General features: G+C 40.3%; 1 protein-coding gene across 4 annotated transcripts in view; it reads left to right on the top strand.

Annotated features, from left to right (window-relative positions):
- Positions 1-26,420, top strand: part of MAPRE2 (microtubule associated protein RP/EB family member 2) — a 171,062-nt gene that overhangs the window by 62,829 nt on the left and 81,813 nt on the right. The window contains exon 1 of one of the 4 annotated variants that reach the window (XM_073331255.2): positions 11,162-11,251. The exons of 1 other annotated variant lie outside the window; for it this stretch is intronic. Coding sequence is in view for 1 of the 3 variants with exons in the window: in XM_073331252.2 (XP_073187353.1) it covers positions 11,865-11,983 (119 nt within the window). In the remaining 2 variants the exon portion in view is untranslated. Of the gene's footprint in view, positions 1-11,161; positions 11,252-11,379; positions 11,659-11,711; positions 11,984-26,420 lie in introns of those variants that run through there. 2 more of the 4 variants (XM_073331253.2, XM_073331252.2) reach the window with 2 other exon arrangements.

Raw genomic sequence — 26,420 nt, 5'->3', positions numbered from 1 at the left:
AACCAATTTATTTGAGCATAAGCTTTTGTGAGCTACAGCTCACTTCATCGGATGCATACTGTGGAAAATACAGAAGATGTTTTTATACACACAAATCATGAAAAAATGGGTGTTAATCCCTACAAAAGGTTTTCTCTCCCCCCACCCCACTCTCCTGCTGGTAATAGCTTATCTAAAGTGATCAGTCTCCTTACAATGTGTATGATGATCAAGGTGGCCATTTCCAGCACAAATCCAGGTTTTCTCCCTCCCCCCTCCCCCCAGATTTGTGCTGAAAATGGCCCACCTTGATTAACACCCATTTTTTCATGATTTGTGTGTATAAAAACATCTTCTGTATTTTCCACAGTATGCATCCGATGAAGTGAGCTGTAGCTCACGAAAGCTTATGCTCAAATAAATTGGTTAGTCTCTAAGGTGCCACAAGTACTCCTTTTCTTTTTGCGAATACAGACGAACACGGCTGTTACTCTGAAACCTGACAATTCTATGTCACACAATGCTACTAACTAACCTTTTTTTAAACAATTGCCTGGGTGAAAGTGCCAGTTGGCTTAAAAGGCTCTTGGAGAATGTATTTATCTCCCAATGAAGAACACAAGACATGACTTCACGCAGCTTCTTAAATCAGAAGACCAATGCCACTTATCTGTTTCCTTTTGCGCTTTTCCAGCTCCAACTTGGGCCACTTAGGGACAAAATTGAGTGTTTGGGAAGCAGAGAGCAGCTCTAAAATTCCTTAACAGTTTGAAATCCATCAGGAGTCCTTTCATACTTTACCTTCTCCCCCTCTCAGATATTCTCTGCTGTTCTTCCAGGCTTCCAGCCTGATGCCACATTTATTTTATAGATTCGTTTTGTTTTATCAAATGTAGATTTCTGTAGATCTGCGCACATTAAAATGAATGAAATCTGTACAACCTAAAAATTGGACCAAAGCTCAAAACAAGAACCCCTCTCTAGAACATCCCATCTGCCTCCCACCCAGTCAAGCTCTTCTCATCCCCAGAAAAAGATTACCTGAGTTACCTGAAGACCACCTTTAGGAGGTGGGAGGGTATGTCTACAGTGCAGTAAAACACCTGCAGCTGGCATGGGTCAGATGGCTTGGGCTGTGGGGCCGTTAAATTGCAGCATAGACATTTGGGATCAGGCTGGAGCCAAGGCCCTGAGATCCCATAGGGGGAAAGATCCCAGAGCCTTGGCTCCAGCCTGATCGTTAACATCTATGCTGCAATTTTACAGAACCATAGCCCAAGCCCTGTGAGCCTGAGCCAGCTGACCCAAGCCAGCCCTGGGTGTTTTGTTGCAGTGTAGCTATACCCTTCATGTTGAGTACCATCCTCAGATTTTGGACACTGGCAAACCAAAGTGAGGAAGCTAGTTCCAGCATTGAGGACTCCTCCCTGCAAACCCACTGGGCTGGACTCCACTCTTTAAAATGCTAGTATAAATGTGGAGCAACTCTGGATTTTGCACTGGAGTAAAACTGGTGTAAATAAAATGGGAATCAGGGTCCTATCTCCAGCCCTTTTCCATTTACAATGAGGGACAGAGGGAAAGATACTGCCTCAGTTGATCTCAGCCCATTTATGACTTTCTTGGTCAAAATCAGCACTTTTAAAATTGTACCTAGAACTCAATTGAAATCAAATACATACCACTGAACACAGGTGTAATATGCCCCTATAAGAATTCCATTAATTGTTGCTATGTCTGGAGGTAAGTAATGCAAGTAAGAGAATCCTTTTAATTTCTCAGACTGAACTTTCGTTCACTGGGTGTGTTCTGCTGTACTGTATAGTGCTTTCAGCTGATGGCTTTATAATATTCTTAAGTAGCTGGCGAAGTGTTTATTCATAAGAACATGCTGGATATTTGGTGCAGACTTCTTTCAATTGGATAAGCAGGAGAGATTTAGTGTACACAGAAGGCTGTATCTTTTTAGACACAGTATCTGAGGGTGGTTTTAGCTAAAGGACTTTTTGGCTTTATGGCCCAGTGGTGCTCAAGTTGGCTTGGGGAATGTCTAATTAAACATAATCTTTTCCATAACTTGTATTTTTCAACCATGTGAATTGAAGCATAGTGTTCTATCTTGTGATCCATTGTATGGTGATGCATTTACGTGCTGCTGCTAATAATCTGAGTAAATAGCTCTGGGATTATCTCCAGAATGTAATCTTAGTTTAAAAACACTTTTAATATTGACCATTTTCTGTAACTGTCTGTGACCAAAATGTTTGTATCTGTGAGTGAGCCACAGATTATTGTAGTAACTAAAGGATGGCTGCTGCTAAAAAAGCATAGGTTCCCAAAGGCTAGGGGGAAGAGCTTTCAGCATTTGTATGAATTCCCTACTATGGGTCAGATCTTCAGCTGAGCACATTTGAAAAGCCAGGTTTAAGTGGCAAGCAGCTGAGTCTTTCCTGTTACTTTTCCTTGCAGACACAGAACAATTTTTTAAAATATGAAACCTGACCCCTGGAATTTCAATATGCCCCATCTTTATAAAAATTGATTGATTCCCTCATGGTAATGTGGTCCATGCACATGGTGTCATTGGGCAGCCTGCTTTCTCCAGAGCAAGCAAATAATTAAGGTCTATCCTGAAGTGGCAATAGGGGGCCTCATTTCTTATCTACAAGATACCAGGAGGGATAAGGAACTGTTTAGTAAACCACATGCTGTGTTTCTTTCTCTGCATAATGCCAGAAATAGCATTTACTATTTTGCTATGGTAGTGTTTAAACCTAATGTGACATAAACATTAAGGAATAGAGCAAGTACCCAAGGGGATTTTATCAGGTACTATGGAAGCCAATAAAGTACATAAAAGGTCTAGGATCTGAATTTTCACTCCAACCACCTTAACATCACCACTGGATTGTCCCTCTGAGTTAATCAGAGTGATGCTGGTCACATGTCATGGAAAAATGAGAGCTGAGTAGTTCTGTCTGCATAACCTAGTTTAGCATGAATTTAAGCCACACAGTATATCACATCTGATTTGGTGTGCTCAGTGTGTTGGTAATACTATTGTCAACTGCTATTAATTCCTTTAAAGTAAGCATTTATGTAACTCGTGCATTTATGTGTAATGTATGTCACTAAATCAGTACAGTGTTCTAATGTATAATAATCTGGCACAAATCTATACCCTCTAATATAGATGTACAATCACATTTGTCTATTTCACACTTCTGTTAGGTGACACTTTATTGTGGGCTTCTTAACACAATAACAATTTTCTTCAATTATTTAGTAAACCAAAAACATCAACAGAAATTTTACATTCTCAATGCATATTTAGAAAGAAAATATACATCCTGATTCAGCCTAACTTTAAATACGTATTATAAGTAAATAGTTCTACTGAGGTTAGTGGAACTACTCATGCTCAAAATGAGATATATGCCTAAGTAGCTTATTCAGGTCTAGCTGAATAGTTAAGATGCGTGCATGCCTTACTAAGTAACTATGATTTTATTATTTTAATCTTGTCCTAAACCGTCTCTTCCCCATTTATCACTTCTTTTTTACATGTATTTAGTGTGTAAGCTCTTTCAGGCAGGGACATCTCTAAAGACTTGAAAAATACCGAGCACACTTTAGGGTGCTAAAAGATCATTTTAAAAATAATTTTCTGAACTTTCATTTTGCTTTAAAATGTCTACTTGGTTTTTCTTCAGATAACTGTTCATTCCCGTGTAGTGAATTCAAAGAAAACAAGAATGACTGTTGAATGAACTAAGGAAATTGCATTGATCGGAAATTCAGTGCATTGTTGCTTTACTAGTGACTGAGATGTTACCATTTAACACTTCATATGAAATTAGCTTGATCTTACTCCGCTTCCCGGTGGACAATTGTCCATATCACAATATTGGTCATAAAACCTAGCACTAATTGGAACCTTTGGTAGCTTTAGCAGAGAGGTCAAAGACTGAATGGGTATGTAGCTGGGGTTTCTGATCTCCAGTGGTTAGTAGTGAGTTCTACAGGCTGAAGTTGAGGCGCATTATGAAGATGGTGCAGGAAAGTTTACACTCTGATGTCTCTACCTTTTAAAGACACCATAATAAAGGCTCAACTTAAATTTATACTCCCAAATTAAAAAACATAGCCATGGTGGCAGTTTTTTAGCTCTTTTACTAAACAACAAAGTAAAAGAAGCTGTGAGAGGCAAAAAGGCATCCTTTAAAAAGTGGAAGTTAAATCCTAGTGAGGAAAATAGAAAGAAGCATAAACTCTGGCAAGTGAAGTATAAAAATATAATTAGGAAGGCCAAAAAAGAATTTGAAGAACAGCTAGCTAAAGACTCAAAAAGTAATAGTAAAATTTTTTAAGTATATCAGAAGCAAGAGCCTGGTAAACAACCAGTGGGGCCACTGGACAATTGAGAAGCTAAAGGAGCACTCAAGGCTGAGGATGTGAGGGAGATTCCCAAACCTGAGCCATTCTTTTTAGGTGGCAAATCTGAGGAACTGTCCCAGATGGATGTGTCATTAGAGGTGGTTTTGGAACAAACTGATAAACTGAACAGTGATAAGTCACCAGTACCAGATGGTATTCGCCCAAGAGTTCTGAAGGAACTCAAATGTGAAATTGCAGAACTACTAACTTGGTAAGTAACCTGTCCTTTTAGATCAGCTTCTGTACCAGATGACTGGAGGATATGTAATGTGCTGCCAGTTTTTTTGAGAGGCTCTTGAGGCAATTCCAGTAAATACAGTCTGGTGAGCCTAACTTCAGTACCAAGCAAATTGGTTGAAACTAGAGTAAAGAACAGAATTATCAGATACATAGATGAACACAATTTGTTGGAGAACAGTCAACATGGTTTTTGTAAAGGAAAATGTTGCCTCACCAATCTACTAGAATTTTTGATGGAGTTAAGCATGTCGACAAGGTAGATCCAGTGGCTATAGTATACTTAAATTTTCAGAAAGCCTTTGACAAGGACCCTCACCAAAGGCTCTTAAGCAAAGCTGTCATGGGATAAGAGGAAAGATTCTCTCATGGATCGGTAACAGGTTAAGATAGGAAACAAAGGGTAGGAATAAATGGTCAGTTTTCACAGTGGAGAAAGGTAAATAGTGGTATCCCTCAGGGGTCTGTACTGGGACCAGTCTTATTCAACATATTCATAAATGATGTAGAAAAAGGGGTAAACAGTGAGGTGGCAAAATTTGCAGATGATACAAAACTACTCAAGATAGTTAAGTCCCAAGCAGACTGCAAAGAGCTACAAAGGAATCTCATGAAACTGAGTGACTGGGCAACAAAATGGCAGATGAAATTCAGTGTTGATAAATGCAAAGTAATGTACACTGGAAAACATAATTCCAACTATACATATAAAATGTTGGGGTCTAAATTAACTGTTACCACTCAAAAAAGAGATCTTGGAGTCATTGTGGATAGTTCTCTGAAAACATACTCAATGTGGAGCAGCAGTCAAAAAAGTGAACAGAATGTTGGGAATCATTAAGAAAGGATAAGACAGAAAATATCATATCATATTGCCTCCATAGAAATCCATGGTACGCCCACATCTTGAATACTGTGTGCCGATATGGTTGCCCCATCTCAAAAAAGATATATTGGAATTGGGAAAGGTTCAGAAGTGGGCAACAAAAATGGGGGGGTGGGGAGGGATAGCTCAGTGGTTTGAGCTTTGGCCTGCTAAACCCAGGGTTAGGAGCTCAATCCTTGAGGCGACCATTTAGGGATACGGGGCAAAAATTGGGGATTGGCCCTGCTTTGAGCAGGGGGATTGGACTAGATGACCTCCTGAGGTCCCTTCCAACCCTGATATTCTATGATTAGGGGAATAGAACGGCTTCCGTATGAGGAGAGATTAATAAAACTGGGACTTAGCTTGGAAAAGAGACAACTAGGGAGGATATGGTACAGCAGTGATTCTCAGACTAGGGCTGCTGCTTGTTCAGGGAAAGCCCCTGGCGCGCCGGGCCAGTTTGTTTATCTGCTGCGTCTGCAGGTTCAGCTGATTGTGGCTCCCACTGGCTGCGGTTTGCCACTCCAGGCCAATGGGGGCTGCGGGAAGCGGTGCAGGCTGAGGGATGTGCTAGCAATCTGTTGATAAACAGAGGATGTTAAGCCAGGTCTACTCTAGGAAAGTTTTTTGCTGGTATAGCTACACTGGCAACCTCTCCTAGTGAAGATGAAGCGCAAAAGTGCTGCTACCTGCATAGTTTATAGTTCCTCACTTAAGCTATATCGGCAAAAGTACTTTTTTGCCAGTATAACTTCATCTACACCAGGGCTCAGTCAGTATAACATGTTGCCAAAAAATCACGCTGTAGCCAACATTGCTACACTGGCAAGTTTCTTGTGCAGGCCTGGCCTTGGTTTTCTTATAATAAAAGATGGCCTAAAGTCTTGATTAGAGTATGTTTGAGGTATTTCTAAAACGAAAAGTGTTTATTTTTAAAGGGCTTTATATCACTGTGGTTTTTTGTTTTGGGGTTTTTTTTTTGTTTGGTTGTGTTGTTTACCCATCCATACTGTGGGCTTTTGATAGTAGTAATGAGACACAGAGCGCTAACTAGAACGGAGCTGAAAGTTCTGAGTAGAAAGAAGCAAATAGTGTTTTGAAAAACATTAAGTCTTGGTTGTGGTGCTCTTTGCTGCTAGGCAGGAGAGCTGGGTTTCAATTACCATTCATGCACTCAGTCCCCATGCTGGCATTGGTAAGAATGTAGAATGCTGACAAGAGACTTGTATTGGCTTTAGTGACTTGCTGGCTGGCTAAAATGTAGTATGATTGGACTCGCATCCCAATCTTTACTTGGAAGTAATGTTGTTGTCCCTTGTGGCAGGAGTTAAGAGGGACATGGAAGGGAATCTCCAAGAATGCAGTACATGGGGGTGGTGGTAGAAGGAAAAGCTTGAGCATTAATCAGGATTTCCAGGTTCTTTTTGCTTTGCTTAATTAGTGGAAATGGCACCAGATTTTCATTTTAATTAAAAGTGCCTTTTGATATTCATTGGTGATCAGGGTGCTGGAACAATTTTTATAGTGGTGGTGCTGAGAGCTATTGAACCAAACTGTAAACCCTATATATATAATGGAATCCACTTCAAGCCAGGCAGTGCAGCAGTACCTCTAGCTCCAGCTGTGTTGGTGATGATAGAAATGTAGGATTTTTTACTTGACCTACATTCTTAAAGCTGCATTTCTGTTTGTGTGTTTACCAAATGTGAAAGCTATAAAATCACCAAGGATATACAGCCATTTCATAACTCCTATGGCTTACTGGCTTTGTTCCCTGTCACTGGTTCTAGATCTAGGGAATTTTTTGCAGAGAACTATGAATGTGGGAAGAAGAAACCTACAGGATGATTTACTGTACTTTTAGTGGTTTGCTTGCTGTACCTACAAAATTAGTTATATTTGTAGCACATGCAATGTTTCCAAATGGAGACTCAGCCAGCCAGGCAGAAGGACGGTCATGCATATTGCTCCCCCCATATTTCCCCAATTGCATTAGATAAGATGTAGAAACACTGTTCTGTAAACAAATGAAAAACTCTAGTCCTGTCCAGACCTGGCACAGCCTGCAAAGGGAAACTAGATCTCTCTAGCCAATTGAATTGAACTGGAATCCTAATGTGAACACATTTAAGAGAGAGAAATAATGCTGTAATGTTGTCTTCATCTGCTCTTCCCTGTGCTGTAGCTTTGTCAGTGCATGTTTTAAGCTATTTTGGTGACCTCAGTAAAGCAGCCTCTGTTCTTTGCTGTTGGTGAAGAAATAAAAATGTTTTTACAAGTTAGAGGTGGCTGAATGTTTTACTGCTTTCTGGTTTGACGGATCAGATAGGAATGTCTGGCAGCCAAAGACCTGCTACAGATTATTTTTATATTGTCTATCACTATATAGCAGCTTTTGCATCTGCATTATCTCATGTACTTCTAAGGCACCTGTAAGCTGTTTAGCAGCATTTATTTGTTCTTAAAAAAAGGCTCAGACAAATGTTACAATGCTAACTATGAATCTGTTGTCTTTCCCTTGTTATTTCAAGTCCATTACCAATTTAACAATGGGGGTATTCTTCAATCAAGTGTGGGGACATAAAGTAACTGGGCATATCCTTGGATTGGTAATTGAAAAGTCTTCCACCTTTGTTTCCAGTTCAAATCCAGTGTGGATCAGTAGTGAAAGTTCCCATCTGTCAGTTCAGTGGCCTGCAAGGGGTTGGTGGTCTCAGCTGAGTTCCTCAGAGATAGATGCCTATATTACAAAACTCACCACCATGACTTGCGTTAGGCTTCCCTGCAGCACAGTAGGTTGTTTTGTTCTGTGGTTGAGCTCCTGCCAAATTAGTTATACTTGAACTTCTTTGGATTTTTTTTAAAAAACCTCACTTATACAATAAGTGCAACTCCATAAACTAAGGTAACTTTTTCCTAAGCATCAAATCCATCTGAAAGGTCACAAATGGACTATATTTTAATCAGTGCATGAATTTTACTTTCAGAGAGGGGAGAGGAAATTGCTAACCCTGTCAGAAAATATAAATCTGGTCAGAGTCTGTCTTTATGATAGCTGAGAAAGCTGTGAGGTTTTTATTAAATCTTGTCACTGAGATCTAATCACTTATAAATATCTCATGATTTCCACTTGATCAAACCCTTGATTTTAAAAGGGTGAATTTAAGTGTTTTTTTTAATTTTGAAGCCAAAAATATCATGAGGCATCTGCCCAATTACTCATTATTATTTTCCAACTCCCAGCCTTGAGTTTCCATAGACCTAATTAAGAGACTTTCCTCCCACACAGTTCAATGCACACTTTTGCTTATGTGGGTTTCAGAGAACAGCCAGAGAAACTCATTTAAATGGAAGAAGAAAAGGAGTACTTGTGGCACCTTAGAGACTAACCAATTTATTAGAGCATAAGCTTTCGTGAGCTACAGCTCACTTCATAGAATCATAGAATATCAGGGTTGGAAGGGACCCCAGAAGGTCATCTAGTCCAACCCCCTGCTCAAAGCAGGACCAATTCCCAGTTAAATCATCCCAGCCAGGGCTTTGTCAAGCCTGACCTTAAAAACCTCTAAGGAAGGAGATTCTACCACCTCCCTAGGTAACGCATTCCAGTGTTTCACCACCCTCTTAGTGAAAAAGTTTTTCCTAATATCCAATCTAAACCTCCCCCACTGCAACTTGAGACCATTACTCCTCGTTCTGTCATCTGCTACCATTGAGAACAGTCTAGAGCCATCCTCTTTGGAACCCCCTTTCAGGTAGTTGAAAGCAGCTATCAAATCCCCCCTCATTCTTCTCTTCTGCAGGCTAAACAATCCCAGCTCCCTCAGCCTCTCCTCATAACTCATGTGTTCCAGTCCCCTAATCATTTTTGTTGCCCTTCGCTGGACTCTCTCCAATTTATCCACATCCTTCTTGAAGTGTGGGGCCCAAAACTGGACACAGTACTCCAGATGAGGCCTCACCTCATCATCAGATGCATATCGTGGAAACTGCAGCAGACTTTATATATACACAGAGAATATGAACCAATACCTCCTTTTCTTTTTGCGTTGGGTCATATTCTCTGTGTATATATAAAGTCTGCTGCAGTTTCCACGATATGCATCTGATGAAGTGAGCTGTAGCTCACGAAAGCTTATGCTCTAATAAATTGGTTAGTCTCTAAGGTGCCACAAGTACTCCTTTTCTTTTTGCGAATACAGACTAACACGGCTGTTACTCTGAAACCTGTCATTTACATGGTTTGATTTTGGTTAACATATCTGGGAACTATTGTGGTTCAACCTCTCATAATGGTGGGTGCCCAATTAAGCTTTTAATCCACTTGTATATAAATTAATAATATTATCTTGTTAAAAATACACAGTATTTAAAGGTTTCAGAGTAACAGCCGTGTTAGTCTGTATTCGCAAAAAGAAAAGGAGGACTTGTGGCACCTTAGAGACTAACAAGGTGCCACAAGTCCTCCTTTTCTTTTTACAGTATTTAAAGTCAAAGATAATTTTCCTTGCTACTTTAAATATGTGAAAATATGCAGGGAGGCTTTAACTATCTGTGGATATGCAGAGTGGTTTAAGGGGCAAAAAAGCCTGGGGGGATAGGGAACTGTTTCTAAATTGTGGGGTGGAAGAGAAGGGAAGGAAGAGGTACTTAACATGGCCATTAACATAACTGCTAATTCTGTTAGCAATGCTAGTTATTCAGTAGTCTCTCACCGTATATTGGCACTATTTCCCCTTTTGCACCCTCCCCCAACAAGATTTTTTTAAAAAGGAAAGCCATCAAATGGTTTTAGTACATACTGAAATTGAAAGAAATTTGGAAACTTAAAAATGAAGATTAAAATGTTCATTTAAGCATAGTCTCAGATGAAGCTCGAGGACACACAATAGTGGATTAGGGTCTCATACGGAAATCCAGTCCGAGTAGCAGAGAGGAGAAGGAAAGCAATTACAGGTCTGGGTACTGGGAAGGTGTTAAATTTAGACCTTTATAATACTTCATAGGCTGGAGCTCAATTCTGATATACGATTACATAATAATGTACATTTAAATTCAGCCCCTTTCCAGTAAGGGTCAGATCTACTCTCTATTTAAAAACAAACAAAAACACCCCACTCCTCAAAAGCTGCACCGTTTTAAATGAGGAGAAGTAAGAGGAAATATGTGCATTACGGGGGATCAAATATTGCATGCACATTAAGATAGGAAAAATACCGGGGCAAAATAAGGTGGGCGTGTGAGCGAGTGCGCGCTCTCTTTTCATGTTTGGATTTTATCACGACCAGCCGGGCATTGTATGCGACCATTGTGAGGCTTCCATGCGAATTCCGGAAGTTTGAGACCAAAAATAGCTGCGTATTACTGGGGAGAGATGACGGTGGATTATGATCTTTCACAACCGCTTGTTTTGCTCCCTCATAAATGCAGGTCCAAACGCTCAAGTGCCTCCCCTAGTCCCATGAAGCAGGCTCGAAGGACGTGTTGCAGCGCTGCGCCGTGAAAATGGCTTTTTGCCATGCCCCCCTTCTCCACCAATCAGCGGAGAAGAATCGGGCTTTTCGCGGGGGGCAAAGTTAAAGCTACGGTGGAAAAGACCCGCGGGGGGGGGGGGGGTCGTCATCCCAGCTCGCCCCCTTCCTCCCCCCCAGGCACGGCGGCTCCCTGCAGTGTGTTCTCCGGGGCTGTGGGCAGCCGCCGCCGCCGCCTGGTAGAAGGTCCCTTTAATAGGTAAAACCCCGCCGCTGCACGCGGCTCGGGCTGGCTCCAGCGTTTCCGCCTCACCGTGACTCCGCAAGCCCTGGGGGCGGCCCCGCGTGCAGCCCGCCGGCTCCCGGGCCGGAGCCGACCTGCAAGGGGCCGGGTGGGTGGGGACGCGCCGGCCCTGAGGCGGTTGCGGGGCCGCCCCGCGCCCGGGCCGGGCGCTTTGTGTACACAGCTGCACGGCGCGCCGGGGAGCGAAAGGAAACGGTTGGAGGAAGGCGGCGAGGCTGTTGTCGGGGGCGCTGGCGCGCTGCGAGCCAGATGTAGGCCGCCCCCATCCCCGCCTCCCTTGCGCCTCTCGGGCGGCACTGGCGCGGCCACGCCGGAGCCCTGGTGCGAACCGCGGAGATCTGATGAGTTAGCTGGTTGCTATGGTGAGGGAGGGGGGGGACCGTGTCACGTGACCAGGGTGCTGCTCCGGGCGGTTTGACGTCAGCAGGGAGGGAGGTGGGCAGGGGAGCGCGAGCGCGAGCAGGCAGCCGCTGTGGCAAAGCAGCAGAGCAGCCCCGGCGCAGCCTCTCCGCCGACCTTCCGCGCGCGAGCCAGGCAGCCAGCCGTGTGGGGGTGGGAGCGCGCGCCAATGCCGGGACCTACCCAGACGCTGTCCCCAAATGGCGAGAACAACAACGACATCCTGCAGGATAACGGCACCATCATCCCCTTCAGGAAGCACACGGTGCGCGGGGAGCGTTCCTACAGGTAACCCGCGCTGGCTTGCGGGCTTGCGGGGATCGCCCGGGTGCGGCTGCCTGCGTGATTGGGGTGGGGGCTGCCGCGGGCACTGCAGCAAAGGGACAGGCAGGGGGATTGCATAACAAAACGCCGTGCTCTCCGCGGCGTGTTAAAAATAAGCTGGGACCTATTAGCCGGGGTCCTGCCTCGCCTGCCTGGAAGCCTGGCTGTTGGAAATAGCGTTTGTATTGTCCAGCTGGAAAACATTTTGTGAGTAGATTTGCTGCCTGTAGGGGCTCTCCCCCGCCCGCCCCACAGACCCCTCCTTCCTTGCGTGTTGATAAAAAATGCAAGCGAGAGAGATCTGTGGGGTCGCCCAAAGGGAGCTGGGCTGCAGCGCCGAATTTCTGGCTGTGCCGGGGTCGCTGGGCATCTGCGCGTGAAAGCTAAGACGAAGGGATGGAGTCAAAACGGCTTGTGCCTGCCTGCCCTGGTGCGTGCAGGAAAAATGGAATCCTCCAGATTAAACTGCAGTCGATGATGATGTTAAAGCGCCAGATTGATGGAGCTTTGTAAGAATTCTGCTCCCTGATTGGTAGAAGGCTTGACAGCAGAGGTCACGGTGTCACACATTCACTAACATTTCCTCCTCGAAACCGAGGGTTTATTAGCGACCAGGTGGACTACAGCCGTTTCTAGAAGACACTGCGTATCCCCGTGCCTTTTCTTTGATTCTGGTGTGTGGCAGGGAACTCAGCCCTTCTTTCCAATTGGGAGGCAGTTGCGTTACATTTTTGACTGTATGGTTTGAGGATGGTGTGTTCTTTGTCACAGTTGTAAGCATTTTTGATTAATGGTTTGGCATGTATTGTTGGCACCGTTTTACATTAACATATCTGACAATATGGTCCAGTAGATAAGCTAATTAAAATTGTTTGCCTTTTTGATAAGGATAACAATATAGCCTTGAATACAACTAGTTTTATGTGCTCTGAGCTGTAGACTTGAAGCGTGATAATGTGATCAGTGGTATCTCCTCTAAAGTTAAGATGCAGTTATTTTAAATGCTGCCTTGATGACAGCAAGCTGTGCCTTTTCTGAGCACACACATCTTTCAAAGCTCATATTCTCAAACCAGCAACAGGAAATGATACTGTCCTTAAAACGTTAGCTAAATATTCAGATAATGTATACTATCTGATTGTACATAGAACTGGATCAAAATAAACCTGAGTGTTTTGCTAAATTAGCCAAAGAAAATCAGAGTATTTTACTTTATTTTCTATTAGGAATAACTGGGCCCTAATAACTCAGTTATGACGATATTAACCTTGTAAGTAAATCTTGGCTGAATCCATACAGTTCCCCCAAAAGCTCATGGCTTAGCACTCAAATGAATGTGGTGAGGTGACATACTTGTGGAATCCAAGTGCTTACTCTACCATGAATGCCACACACAAATTTAGCCTGCACTTTATTAGAATCTTATTGCTTCCCAGAAGCCTTCAGGTCTCTACAGGCATTTCCTTTATGTTGATAGAGTTCATTGGGCTTAGTTTTAAAGCAGCATTATTAAACTTCCAATAGGTTTTTCACCTTTTGTAAAGAATCATTCCTACTGGCAGGAAGACTGAAGCTCTCATTTTGTAGATTTAAATTCCTGCCATGTAGCATAGTTTTGTTTGAGAGGAAAGCTGGACTTTTACCACATGGCTAAATGGAAGCATTCTGCTGCATCTTTGCAGTTGAGCTGTATTCTGGTAACAAAATCTTTTGATAGAAGTAAGTTTAATGTTAGGCACTCCAGTTTGACTTACAAAAGACAGCACTGTCTTCAGTGTTTGTTGAAACCCCTTGGTCAATAAGATCCTCCCATTGCACTGTTGCACCAGAGAGGAATCACTGTTTACATTTAGTACTTCTGCACCTACCTACAAAATAATCAATTTCTGGCCTGACAATAATGCATGTTGGAATGATATTCACATCAACAAGACTATGCCCAAAAATAGAATTTTTGAAAAATTGCTGTAGTAAGACTACTGGAAACATTACGGTGGAAATTAATGTATCAATTGAATAATACTTTACATGAAAATTGCTTACATTTAGCCTTTTACCCAGAGACTATCCAGGCCTCAAGATGTTTTAAATCCTCTTTATCAATTCACCCACCTGTGAGAATGGAATGTAGCACATTACCTGTCAACACTATCATTATACATCATTTTAGGATAGTTAAATGAATAATGCAAGCTTGAATGGCAACTTTATTTTGTGAATAAGCACTGGACTGGGATTCAGGAGATCTGGAATCTGTTCTTGGCTCTGCTAACAACTTGCCTTGTGATGTGGGACAAGTCACCTGTCTGTGTGCCAGTTTTCCTATCTATCAAATAGGGATAATGATACTTTCATAAAGTGTTCTGAGACCTACAGATGAAAACTGCTATATAAGTCAACACTACTTAACTGAAACTTACAGGAAATATTTAGATAAATAGCTAAATTGGGATTTTATCATGACACGAGATCACATTCTTAATTTTGCTGAAGCTGCCATGAAATCTTTAAAGACTCAGTTGGTTTAGGGCTCTGAAGTACCCTGAGTTCTAGTAGGATGAAAGTCCTTATACACAAGTAAATTATGTTTCGTCTGAAAGGCAGCATCACACCCATTAAGATCATGCTGGACTATTAGTTCAGTTGAATTTGAGATGGGGGAAATGCACCTTGTATAAACTTCTGTCCAATTTCTTGTGTAGCATTTTGCATTTTCCTTGTAGCTTTCATATTCAAATACCGACCAGAACAAACATCTCATAAAATCACACTCCAAGCTGGCGTGACTCTGATAGTTAGTTGGTTCCATCTATATTTAGAAATATGCATTAATTTTACTCTTAAAAAAATCCTAAAACATGAAGTAGAAGTCAATTGTTGGGCAAATCTTATGTAAAAAAAACCAACCAAACAAAAAACATTCTGCTCTCAATCTAGTTTGGCCAAGTTAGACTGTGCCTACTATGTTTTCATGAAAAGCAAATACTGTATCTCTCTCCTACAATGTTCAACACCATCTCAAGTTATCCTCCATAATATACCTTAGATGCTTTTATGTAAACACATCTTATTTTAAACAAAGGAAATGGTTGTTGGTCATAATAAACAAAAGTATATTTGTTAATCTAGTGAAAAATTAGTGCTTTTATAATATTTAATATTGTTAGGCATTATTTAACTCTTGTACAGTGTTTTTCATGTGTAAATCTAAATGTACTTTTCAAAGGAAGGGAGTACCCTCTCCATTTTGCAGATGCAGAAACTGAGACAAAGTGACTTGGCCGAGGTCATCCAGCATTCCAGGAGCAGAGCAAATAATAGAACCCGGATCTCCTGAGTCCCAATACAGTGCTTTATCCACTAACCCATGTAATAGTCTTCAACATCCTTGTGAGGTAGATATCCCCATTTTACAGATATGGGAACATGTATACAGAGTGTTAAGTGGCTTGCAGTAGGTTACCTAGAGAGTCAATAGCAGAACTACTATTCAAATGCTGAAGCAGTTCCTGGCTTCCAACTCTGTGCTCAATCCATAAGATCATGTTGCATCTTACAGTAAATAATTGTAAATATTAAATTTATATTAGTTTATTAAAATTATATTTCTGGGGTGGAAAGGAAGGACAAGAGGGTGTTCGTTTGATACATCTCAGTCAGGAGGCTTGGCTGTAAATTTGGTTTGGCACTAAGGTGTAATAAATTTTGATGGCCAAGAATGGATCTTGGCTCCCACCAGAGAATAGCCCCATATTTGCTTATAATTATAATTCTCTGCCCTAGGTAAATATAAGTAAATCAGTAAAGCAGCAAATCAGGAATGACAGGGCTGGGTGGGGACATTTTTAAACAGGCACCTGGCCACAGCACCCTATGCCACAATCTAGGCAATTCAATCAGTTCACCAGCCACACACAAATATTTAAAGTATTTTTCAAGTTTCATATTACAAATCTGAAGTAAAATTTTTAATTCACTGAAATAGTGGAGTCTTACACCCTCTTTCTTTGGATACCACTCCTAATTCTGTTTTATCCACATGCAGTTGGGAAATCAGATTTATTAATTGGCCTTTTGTCCACTAGCCATATCACTTACTTCACTACCCTAAGCTTTTAAGAATGAGTGTTTAAACTTTTTAGGACTCTTTCAGGCTTTTTGCTTGTACATACAGCTTGAGTACAGATTATATATTTTCTGACACAATATCTTTGTTTAGTTATAAATATTTGCCTACTGTAAGTGTCCTCTTCTCTCTTCTTAAGGAGAAACTGGTATTTACACTGCTGATGTATAGCTTTTCTGTGCATAATAACGAATGTGGAACAGAAGTGATGGTGTTCTCATCCGCTGATTACAAAAACTATAATGTTTAACAGGATATGTCTAGAGTTTCAGTTGGTATAGGGATTTTTAGATGGTAATTTCTTTGGCCTATAGAAGATAGAGTTAAATTAACAGTAGAATGTTAACTGTTTTAGGACCCAGAAGTCTAGAATCGTCCTTCACATCTTTTGTTTCCCTTGTATTAAGTCCTGGACAAATTTTCTACTTGAGAATTTTGGACCATGAATCATTCATCCTTAAGAAAACCTGCATTATATGTCTCGAGGGTTTCTCTGTATTGTTAAACTAGTTTCATCCACTGATATTTTACTCTTTGAGTTAATCTATTCCCTCAGTATGTCTAGAGCAGTGGAATTTACTTTTTGGTACAAAATAATTGTATTTAAGTATTTAAGAAGGATTTATTGCATTACCTTAGTTTGGTTAGACAGAACACAAACTCCTGCCTGCCGCACTCGAGCAAATAGTTCAAATGACTTTAAATAAGACTATTCACATGGATGAAATGAGTAGAATAGGGCTCAGTCTTGTTGCAAGGAATTATGGGAGAAGATACTAAATAGACAAGTACTCTCATTTTATGGGGTTGGATAAGTAAGGCTCACAGACTGCAGTTCAGACCCACATCCTTCAGTCTCTGAAAATTTCAAATGCTACCCATGACAAGTGCTATTATATATAAAGGTTAGACTTTCAAAAGTGCTCAGTGTTGATCTGTTTGCTCCCATTGCAGTTGATGGGAGTCTTAGCTTTGACTTCAGTGGGAACAGATTTAGATCAGTGCTGAGTGCTTTTGAAAATCATATCCTATATGTTTGGCTCCATTCCAAAAGATATGGACTCTGTTTGATAACCCCTCTTGCATGTCAAAGCGTCTGAAGTAAAATACTACCACCGCGGTAAGGTAATACCCATGATTATGTCCTGTGTGTATTAAATGGTGACTTAAAGGATGCAGTTAGTCTCCAGTGTCACTTGTATGAGTGGTGCAAGAATCTTTCCTTACCTCTTGCCTAGTACCTGTAGGTTGGACAATAGATGTTCTTTCTCTTCTTCTCATACAGGTTGGATTCCTATCTCATCCCAGTTCCCCTTCACAGAGCCTATTGTTTTTTTTTTAATTTTTAAAAAGGCTATTTTCTGCTTCTTAAAAACTGGAGTGAGCAGATTCTGATTCTGGGATAAATTGGAGACACTGTTTCAATTAGGGTGACCAGATGTCCCGATTTTATAGGGACAGTCCTGATTTTGGGATCTTTTTCTTATATAGGCTCCTATTACCCCCCTACCCCCGTCCCGATTTTTCACATTTGCTGTCTGGTCACCCTAATTTCAATGGATATAGCCCATTTGAGAGATCCTGCTTTCAAAATGGGCTATAGTGGCACACCGTGGAGCTCTACTTAAAGAGAACTTGTTTTGGCAAAACAAATGTTCTGAGTGTACTCAAACACTACAGCTGATCTGTAGGGCAAGGGGCTGATCTCATTTGCGCAATAGCATTGCACTGACATTTCAAAATGTAAATATTCCTCAGCCTGAAATTGTTGAGGATCCTATTCTGATTATAACTTAGATTCTTGTTGAAGAGAACCTCTTTATGACTTGCAAGACAGTCTAGCATTAGGTCATGTAAGGAAGTGAAACTAAAACTTTTTCCAACATACCATCCTCTTCTCAGCCTTCAGGCCGGTTCTCTCTGACTGAAGTGCTTTGGATAGAATTGAAATATATGCTGCGTTTGTGGGTCTATGAAGCATCCTGTGGCTAGGTGAGCTTTATTTTAAAGGTACAGCTTGTTGAGCTGCTTATTAATATGGTCACCACCCCAGTGTTGTGTGGGTGCTTGCAAAAAGAGAGTAGACTTAAGATATTAGAAAATTTAACCTGATGTATCCTTTAGGAATAATCTTTTTGGCTTCGCCCCAGCCTTGTCCTCTTGTGGGAAGACCTTGTTGCTAGGTACTTTCCTGCTGGTGAGGTTAGTGTTTCCTGCTGCCACTGCAGCTGACAGTGAAAAATGTCTTAACAGAATTTATATGGAAAACAGGTTGGGTAGTTTGGGGGACATCGGTGTGGGGACTTGCATGGTTTTTGCCCACAGGAAGAAAGGTATTAAGTAAATTGATAGGAGCAAGGTAGAAACCTTAACTGTCCTTTGCTATGTGGGTGGAGTGAGTGAGGTCTAACTGCCTTGTCACATTTGGACTAGACTATAAGAACAGAACCTTCTATGCAGGCCTAGGTTCTGTGAAGCGTAATGGACCCATTGAGGCACTGGGGATTGGTAGATGTCAGCCTGGCCATTGCTAAAGCTCCATTCCCCCCCCCCCCCCCGGAGCCACCAAACCCAGGCATCAGCTAAATCTGGGGAACAGCAAATGAGAAAACAGGGATGGAAGTGAAGGTCAGAGGGATAAAGTCAGGGATTCACAGGAGGACACCGAGTAGAGAACCCCAGACAGCGTCCACTGCTCCTCGGAGGTGTCCGGGGAGGCAATGGACGCTTCCCAGAGGAACTCTGCCTGGATATGTGACTTAAGGAGGGACCAAAAGTAGGTCCCACAGTCAGAGCACCCACCTTCCAGCTTCTTCCTCCTGGTATGATGGATGGCCATCTTGGCCAGTGCCAGGAGCAGGCTGACGAGGAGGTCTTATGACTTTGTGGGGCCGCAGACAGTGTGTGCTTGGGTCAGGAGGTGTGGGGGGAAAGGGCAGCCAGTACCTCAGGAGGAGATTCTGGAGGAATGGGAAGACAGGCTGCAGTATGGTGCACCCTATATAAGTGCACACCATGGTCTCCCTCTCGCTGGAGAAAGAGCAGGTGTTGGGGAAGGTTGGGAACCATGCCAGGTACATGCCCGTGCTCATGGTAAGATGTGAGGCAGTGAATGAAGTTAGATCAGGCAGTAACCTTTCCCATGTATACGGTGGGTTGGAGGATAGGGAATGAAAACTAACATAGTGTAGTGCTATATTTGTAGCACTTATTCACTCCAAAATGCAAGTGAATTTTTGAAATGTGTAACAATTGTTGGAGAAAAATTCCTGCACTCATCCTCCCACTCTAAGGAAGGCATAGCTCAGGCTTGGTAAGGAAGCAGATTAGCATGTGTCAGCTTTTTACTCCCTGCAGACTTTCCAACCAGCCCTCTTGGCAGTTTTGTAATAGAAAATGAGTGGTTTTATCACATATTGTCAATCCCATTAATTGGTGATCTTGTTAATACTAAAATGAATACAACGTAATTCAAAATGAGGATCTACTATTTGCATGCAATATTCTGGTTGTGAAGCTCTTTATTACTGAAGTGTTGCTGAAGAGTAAGTTTTGTGGACTAACACTTAGTGCACACCAAATCACAGGGAAGGCTAGGACCATCTGGTAAAATCATATATGTATTTTAAAGGTCTGGCTTGACCAATTTGATTTCATTTTCTTTTCATGATAGCTGTAAACAAACTAACTGAATCATAATTCAGTTAAATCTGTTTCTCTGTCACGCTGTCCAAAAAGGATTGGCTCATCAAGAGGAAATGTAAACATTAATCAGTGAAGGGAGGCTTAAGGATGTAGCTTTCATAGGAAAACCTATAACTGTGCCAAACTGAGCTGCTGGGGGAGGAATGTCCCATGCAGGCTGTGGGCCAGATCTGTCTCCTATTTATGCTAGTTTTACACCAGTTAACTCATTTGAAATCAGTGGGGCAATTCTCACCTACTGCCTTGTCAGAAAAGAATCACATGTTATGAATCTGGGACATATGTGAATAGCAAAGGAAGGGAAAGATTATTATAATGATCTTGTGTAAATGAGGGGGTTTTAAGAGTGCGGTAGAATAATATTTTAAAAATCAGTGGAATTGACCAAGAAACTGTTTCTCAAATGAAAAAATGTTATCCAATGTTTTTGTCTGCATAACCAGGCTCCTGCACTAGTAGTACTGCTGAAGAAAGGAATAGCCCATCATTTTGCTTCACGGAGATGCAGAACATCAATTAAGAATGTGTATGTGCTCTTGTTGTGTGTTCTTTTTATATTGTGGTGTGGGCAGGTACTGTGAGTGTAATTTCAGCTGCTCTTTAGATACTCATTTTTCAGTATTGCATTTCTTGGCAAAGCTCTAGGACATGGTCAGTCCGAAGGGCTGTGGACAAGTGACATTTCAGAGAAGATATATAATTAGAAGTATGTAAAATGAGCATTCCTCATACAGCAGGGCTTTTTTTCATACAGTGCAAGTCTGCAACCTAAAAAGCTGCGTTTAGTCAGAGATGCACTTGAATGCAAATTATTGTTTGTCACTCTGGAATGCAGAGTGTGGATTCTCAGAAGGGCTGTTAGTACAGTACTGTGTTCTAAAAAATAAAAATATGCCTCAGGTAGATTTATACATTATTATGAAGAGGAAAACCTTTAAGGCTAATCCCTGTGGAACTAGTGCGATAGCTGCCTGATTGAGACGCATTAAAACAATATATATCCCATTAAAATATTTGTTACAGTATTCAGTAGCTTATAAAGGGTAGCTTATCATTAAAACCATTATAGAAATCCTGAGTAATGGCTTGCTGTGTGGAGGTGGAGTATACATCTCCAGTGAGAGAGAGGCCTCTTGGGGAGTTTCATTTACAGAAAGAATATAATTTGTGAGAGTTGGAAACATGGAGGCTGTGAAATTAAAATAGGTTAAATAAAAGGGATGTGTCATACTGAAACTACAGCATCAGCTCAGAAATAACAGAACTCTGTTGGAATCTTGTTGAACACAGAGAGGGTTATGAGATTAACTCACTTAATTGCACTAAATTTGAATGATTTGCATTGGGCCCTGTTGTAACACTTTTTTGCCCAGTTGTCAATATTAAAAATTGTGAATGTCTTACCAAATATTACACAAGGTGCATGCAGATTCTGAATCAGAATCTGAAAACAGACTATTCTCAGTTGCCATATTTCTTCATCCCAAAAATCAAAATGGCGCAGCTGTTAAACATCTTTGTGCATTACTGCCTGGCACTACTCACTGTCTAGCATGGATCTTTAAATAAAGGCCCAAACACTCCTTTGAAAGTAATGTAGCTTCTTTCTGTGCCCTTTCTGTGGTCTCTAGGTCACATGCCATGGATTAGTATCCATTTTAGCTAATACTCCTTTATGTAGGGCAGGGTCTGCCTTTCCGATACCACTTCCACCATTTCCTGCCAAAGAATACAATGTTAGAATATGGTAGAAATTAAATGGATTCAGAACAAGGCATTTAAGGGCTAGTCTACACTACAAAGGACTTGCTGGTATAGCTATAGTCTATTCGGGATGGTAAGAAAAAAATGACATTAGAAATACCTTTTTGTAAATGTGCCACAAGGTTGTTTTTTTGACAGCTTGTGCTGTGCCAGACTGGTGTTTTTGTTCCTGAAATGTGTTGTTACCTAATTTCATCCAGCAGGATCGTAGTGTGCAAATTATAGGGAAACATGTCTTTTACAGTATCACTATACAGAAATGACCACAAGTTCATAAGGCAATAGAAAGGGGAGGAGAGTATAGGGTTTCTACATAATAATTAAGTAGTGGCTTTTCATGGCAATGGATGATCTGATGACATCAGACTTTATGATGATTTTCTTTAATCGTAATTAGTCATGAGAATAAAAAGGTCATGATTAATTGCCATTTTAATCTCACTGTTAATAATAAAATGCCAATATAAATTTATTCTAAATATTTTGGGATGTTTTTCTACATTTTCAAATATATTGATTGCAATTACAACATGATACCAAGTGTACAGTGCTCACTTTATATTATTGTTTTTGATTACAAATATTTGCACTGTAAAAAAGGTAAAAGAAATTGTATTTTTCAGTTCACCTCTTACAAATACTGTTGTGCAGTCTCTTTATCGTGAAAGTGCAACTTACAAATGCAGAATTACTTTGTTTTCATTTTGAGTGCAGCTATGTAAAACTTTAGAGCCTACAAGTTGAAATATGAAGGAGCATATGAATGCTTAGTATATCTCGCATGTAAATATCTTGCATTGCCGGCTACAACAGTGCCATGAGAATGCCTGTTCTCACTTTAAGGTGACATTGTGAATAATAAGAGGGTTTCATTATCTCCTGTAAATGAAAACTTAACTTGTTTGTCTTAGCGATTGGCTGAACAAGAAGTAGGACTGAGTGGATTTGTATGAGGTGAATTGAAAAATACTGTTTCTTTTGTTTATCTTTTTAAACTCTTACCCTTAAGGAAGTTCAATAAAGATCACAGCCACATCTGTTAAATCCAAGTGTCATGTGACCCATGTCATCTTATTGCACATTGGTTAATGTTGGGGGCGGGGGGAAGGCCTACAGAGTGAACCTGTTTTGTCACATGACCCTGTAAGCAGATTGACAGTCCAAGCATTTAATAAATACATATTTACAGTGTGCAACTTAATTTACATATCAGAGTATGCCTATAGGTTATAGGCATGTTGAAGTGTTTGTTGCATGATGCATTTGTCTTCAACTAAATTGCTTGTTTGTTGTTTACAGTGTTTATGGTGGGGATTGAACTCACTAGTGTCACCATGTGTCTGATGGGAGTGTACTTTAGGACTTGACCTTAAAATATTCCATTAAAGGAGGACAAATTCTGTTAAACAGTACATCCACCTTTCTCTTAGCTTAAGGTGAACTAGGACACAACTTTGCTAGCCCTTCAAGATAAAAGGGGTGTGTCTGAACGGCCACTGGTAATTCTGTTCTTGGGTATTCAGGCAACTAGCACGATCTAAAAGAGGGATCGTCTGACAAACTGCAGCTGGTTCTTTTTAGTTTGTGTGTTCTCTTACACGGTCTAATAATTTTTAAACTGCAGGAGCTCCACCAGAGACCAATGTGGTTGGGGGAAATGAGATTTGGGGGAAAATATCATAGTATATTGATCAGTGGTGAGCAACCTGCAGCCCGCGTGGCTTCCCGCAGCTCCCATTGGCCGGGAATGGCGAACTGCGGCCCCTGGGAGCTGCAGGTGTGCCGAGCCTGAGGATGGTCAACGTAAAAAAACTGTCTTGCAGTTCGCCAGTGGCTTGCTTGCTAACTTGACGGGCTGCAGGTTGCCCACCACTGATACTGATAGTTTCAACCAGGGTGTATTGATTAAATCAAGGCAATATAAATCATTATTTAAATCACCAAGTGAAAAGTCTTGATTTAAATAACTGATTTTAATCAACTTTCCCATTTCTACTTCAGTTTTCTAAAGAAAGTTGCATTCTCATTGGTTGGTTCAACCATTAAAACATGTTGATTTACAACTAAATAGAGACTTTTTATACTAGATTTGGTACATCTTTTTGATATCTAGGATGGTACACTATAATTATATACATTTATTTAAGCAATTTATATAGCTTAGTGTTTTCAGATTCTTAAATTATACATTTTTAGTATGTTAGAAAATGATGAACAACACTGCTTGTTTACTAGATAATTTTTGATCATGGTTTGTGTCAAGCTATGCTAGGATGTTAACTGGAATTTAAACGCACAAAACAGCATATAAAATTTATTTTTATTAAACAAAATCTTAGACATTTTGGATATATAAACATTTCCTATCAAAACATGTTTCATATTTATCAACTAAATTTGATGTATTAAATAAACAGAGGGATTATCTGTATATTTAAAGTCAGACTGGAAAATGTTCAAATATGCTTAAGTGAATGTGACTGTAACTTAAGCTCCCACTTGCCTAAGTCTCTTGAAAATGAGACAATCTCCTAAATTACTTAGATTGTCCTTCAAACTTTTAAAACTAGTTGATCTCATCCCCTCCCATCTCATTTTTATTCATAGCCTGGAAGAGATAGAAAGGTTTTCTGCTTTTTCAACTCCCAGTTGATTTCTCAGATTTGAATGAATTTGTCCAAATGAAGAAAATATTCTTTCTGTGTCTGTGGAAGAGGTTACAGCTATTGAAAGCTGATTTATCATTTCAACAGACTCTAGTTCCAGGTGCTTATTTAGTGACTTCCACCAGTTCAGTGGTGCAATATCATCAGCAAACACGTACTGCTTGAATAGTTCACTTCCACTCCTGAAATTTATTATGGTTGGCATGACTGGTGCGTTGAGGATATTGGCAAGAAAATTTGGTGTAGTTAGAGTTTGATCTAGCCGCTCTTTACTGCCTGGAATTCAGTTTTGTTGAGTATTTCTTCAGTGTCTCTTCAATTCTTTCCAAATTTCAGCAGCACCAGCAATACAGCAGCAATCTTTCTGCAGTTTTTCCAATGCTATGGAACTAGGTTTCAATATATTCAGCATATATTCCACATTTCTCTTTAGTCCAATGCTGACTACTTTGGCTACATTGATAGTTCCATCTGTTCTGTCATGTTTTCCTTTGCAAATTGTTATCAGGATAGGCCCGTTCTTAATAAACAGCTCAAAACAGTCAACCAATGAATTCCATTGTACATTTTGGGAGAGAATTAGTTTCCTGCTCTCTTCAATGAAGCTGAAGCAAAGCAGTTGTAACAGAAGTATTTTGCAATTTAAACACCATTTTCCTTTATTCCTGGAGTTGTACTTAAATCTTTGGCTAAAAAATGCATCAAATGAGCACTACACCCATATGTTGCAAGTTTCAGGTTCTCTTGATTATCTTCTTCTAGATTTCTTCTCATCTTTGCTACATTTTTAGCATTGTCTGTAACAAAGCTATGCACTTGATACTTAAGTATTTATTTGCAGTTTGTCATAGCTTTTACTGCTACTTCTCTTCAGCAGTCTGCTGTATGGGCATTTCCTGACGTATCAGTTGTTTCTGTAAGACAGAAACCCCACCTTTTGTTGTGACACAAGAACATATTACTGGATCAGAGTGTACGTGCTCCACCCATCAACACTCAGATTGATGGAAAATTCATTAATTTTTTCTCAGTGTTCAAATTTCCTTCTCATACGCTGTACCCAGCAGCCTTCCAGCAATGTCTGCTCTGCCTGGAGGAGTGTATGCTGGTTGTAATGATTGAATCATATAAATGAAATGTTTGTTCTGAACTAGATGAAAGAAAGACTCGGTTGCATAAATGAACCAAGCAATCTTTTTGTCTATGGAGTCTTGATGGAATTTGCTGGTCCTGATTACAAATTCATTCATTTTACTGGATTATGAAGAAAGTCTTTTTTAATATAGGTAATTTTATTGTCTGATGTATGTTTAATTGCAGCACTGTTGGTGGTACTAACAGAAGTCTCTGAAGTTGTAGACATTTCAGATGATGGACCATCATAACCCCTTATGTCTCATGTGGACCCTGAAAGAAAATGGTGAAAAAAGTCACTCTCTCTCACTGAGTATTACTAAGTGCACTGCTTTAAAAAATAAGATTGTAAATGAAAGAGTCCTTCTACTGCAGCTGCTTGTACCATTGTTTCAATGATATAACTTATTTTCTAAACTTAGTTTTATAGGGGAAATAATTAATAAAGCATAAGGATTATCTAAATCTAGTTAAACTTTTATTTCTAGCAACATACCAAACAGTTTGAAAAAAGAACATTTTTAAATGTTGACATTAATAAATCCCTAGTAAAACTTTACTTTTAAACAGAAAATCTTCACCTAGATTTGATTATATTGAGCAATTAAGAAATCACTTCAGAAGTCCTGCAGTATCAGTAAAACATTGACATACTTCGACAACCAACTAACATACCAATTATATTTTGAATACAAACATTTTGAAATTCATAAGTAATCCACTCAAAACATAAATTTACTATAATAATCAAAGTTAAAGTTTGTTAGCATAGTAGGACATGGTAGGCAGTCCATATGAATATTGCAAAAATAAGTTTACTAATTAGTTGATCTAGATTGTCAGACTTGTCCACATCATCATTGTCAAAGTCATTGCCTTCTGAGGAGCATTTTTCATAAAGTTTCATTTTGACAACCAGCCCTTGCATCTCTTTTTTGCAGTGTTTACATTTGGCATGCGTTCCTCTTTTACTCAGAGGTACAGGAACTTCTTGAAAATACTTCCA

Source organism: Lepidochelys kempii, chromosome 2 (genome assembly GCF_965140285.1).
Source record: "Lepidochelys kempii isolate rLepKem1 chromosome 2, rLepKem1.hap1, whole genome shotgun sequence".
Lineage (NCBI taxonomy): Eukaryota > Metazoa > Chordata > Testudines > Cheloniidae > Lepidochelys > Lepidochelys kempii.
Note: the sequence above shows the minus strand (reverse complement) of the source record. Positions and strands in the feature narration are given on the sequence as shown.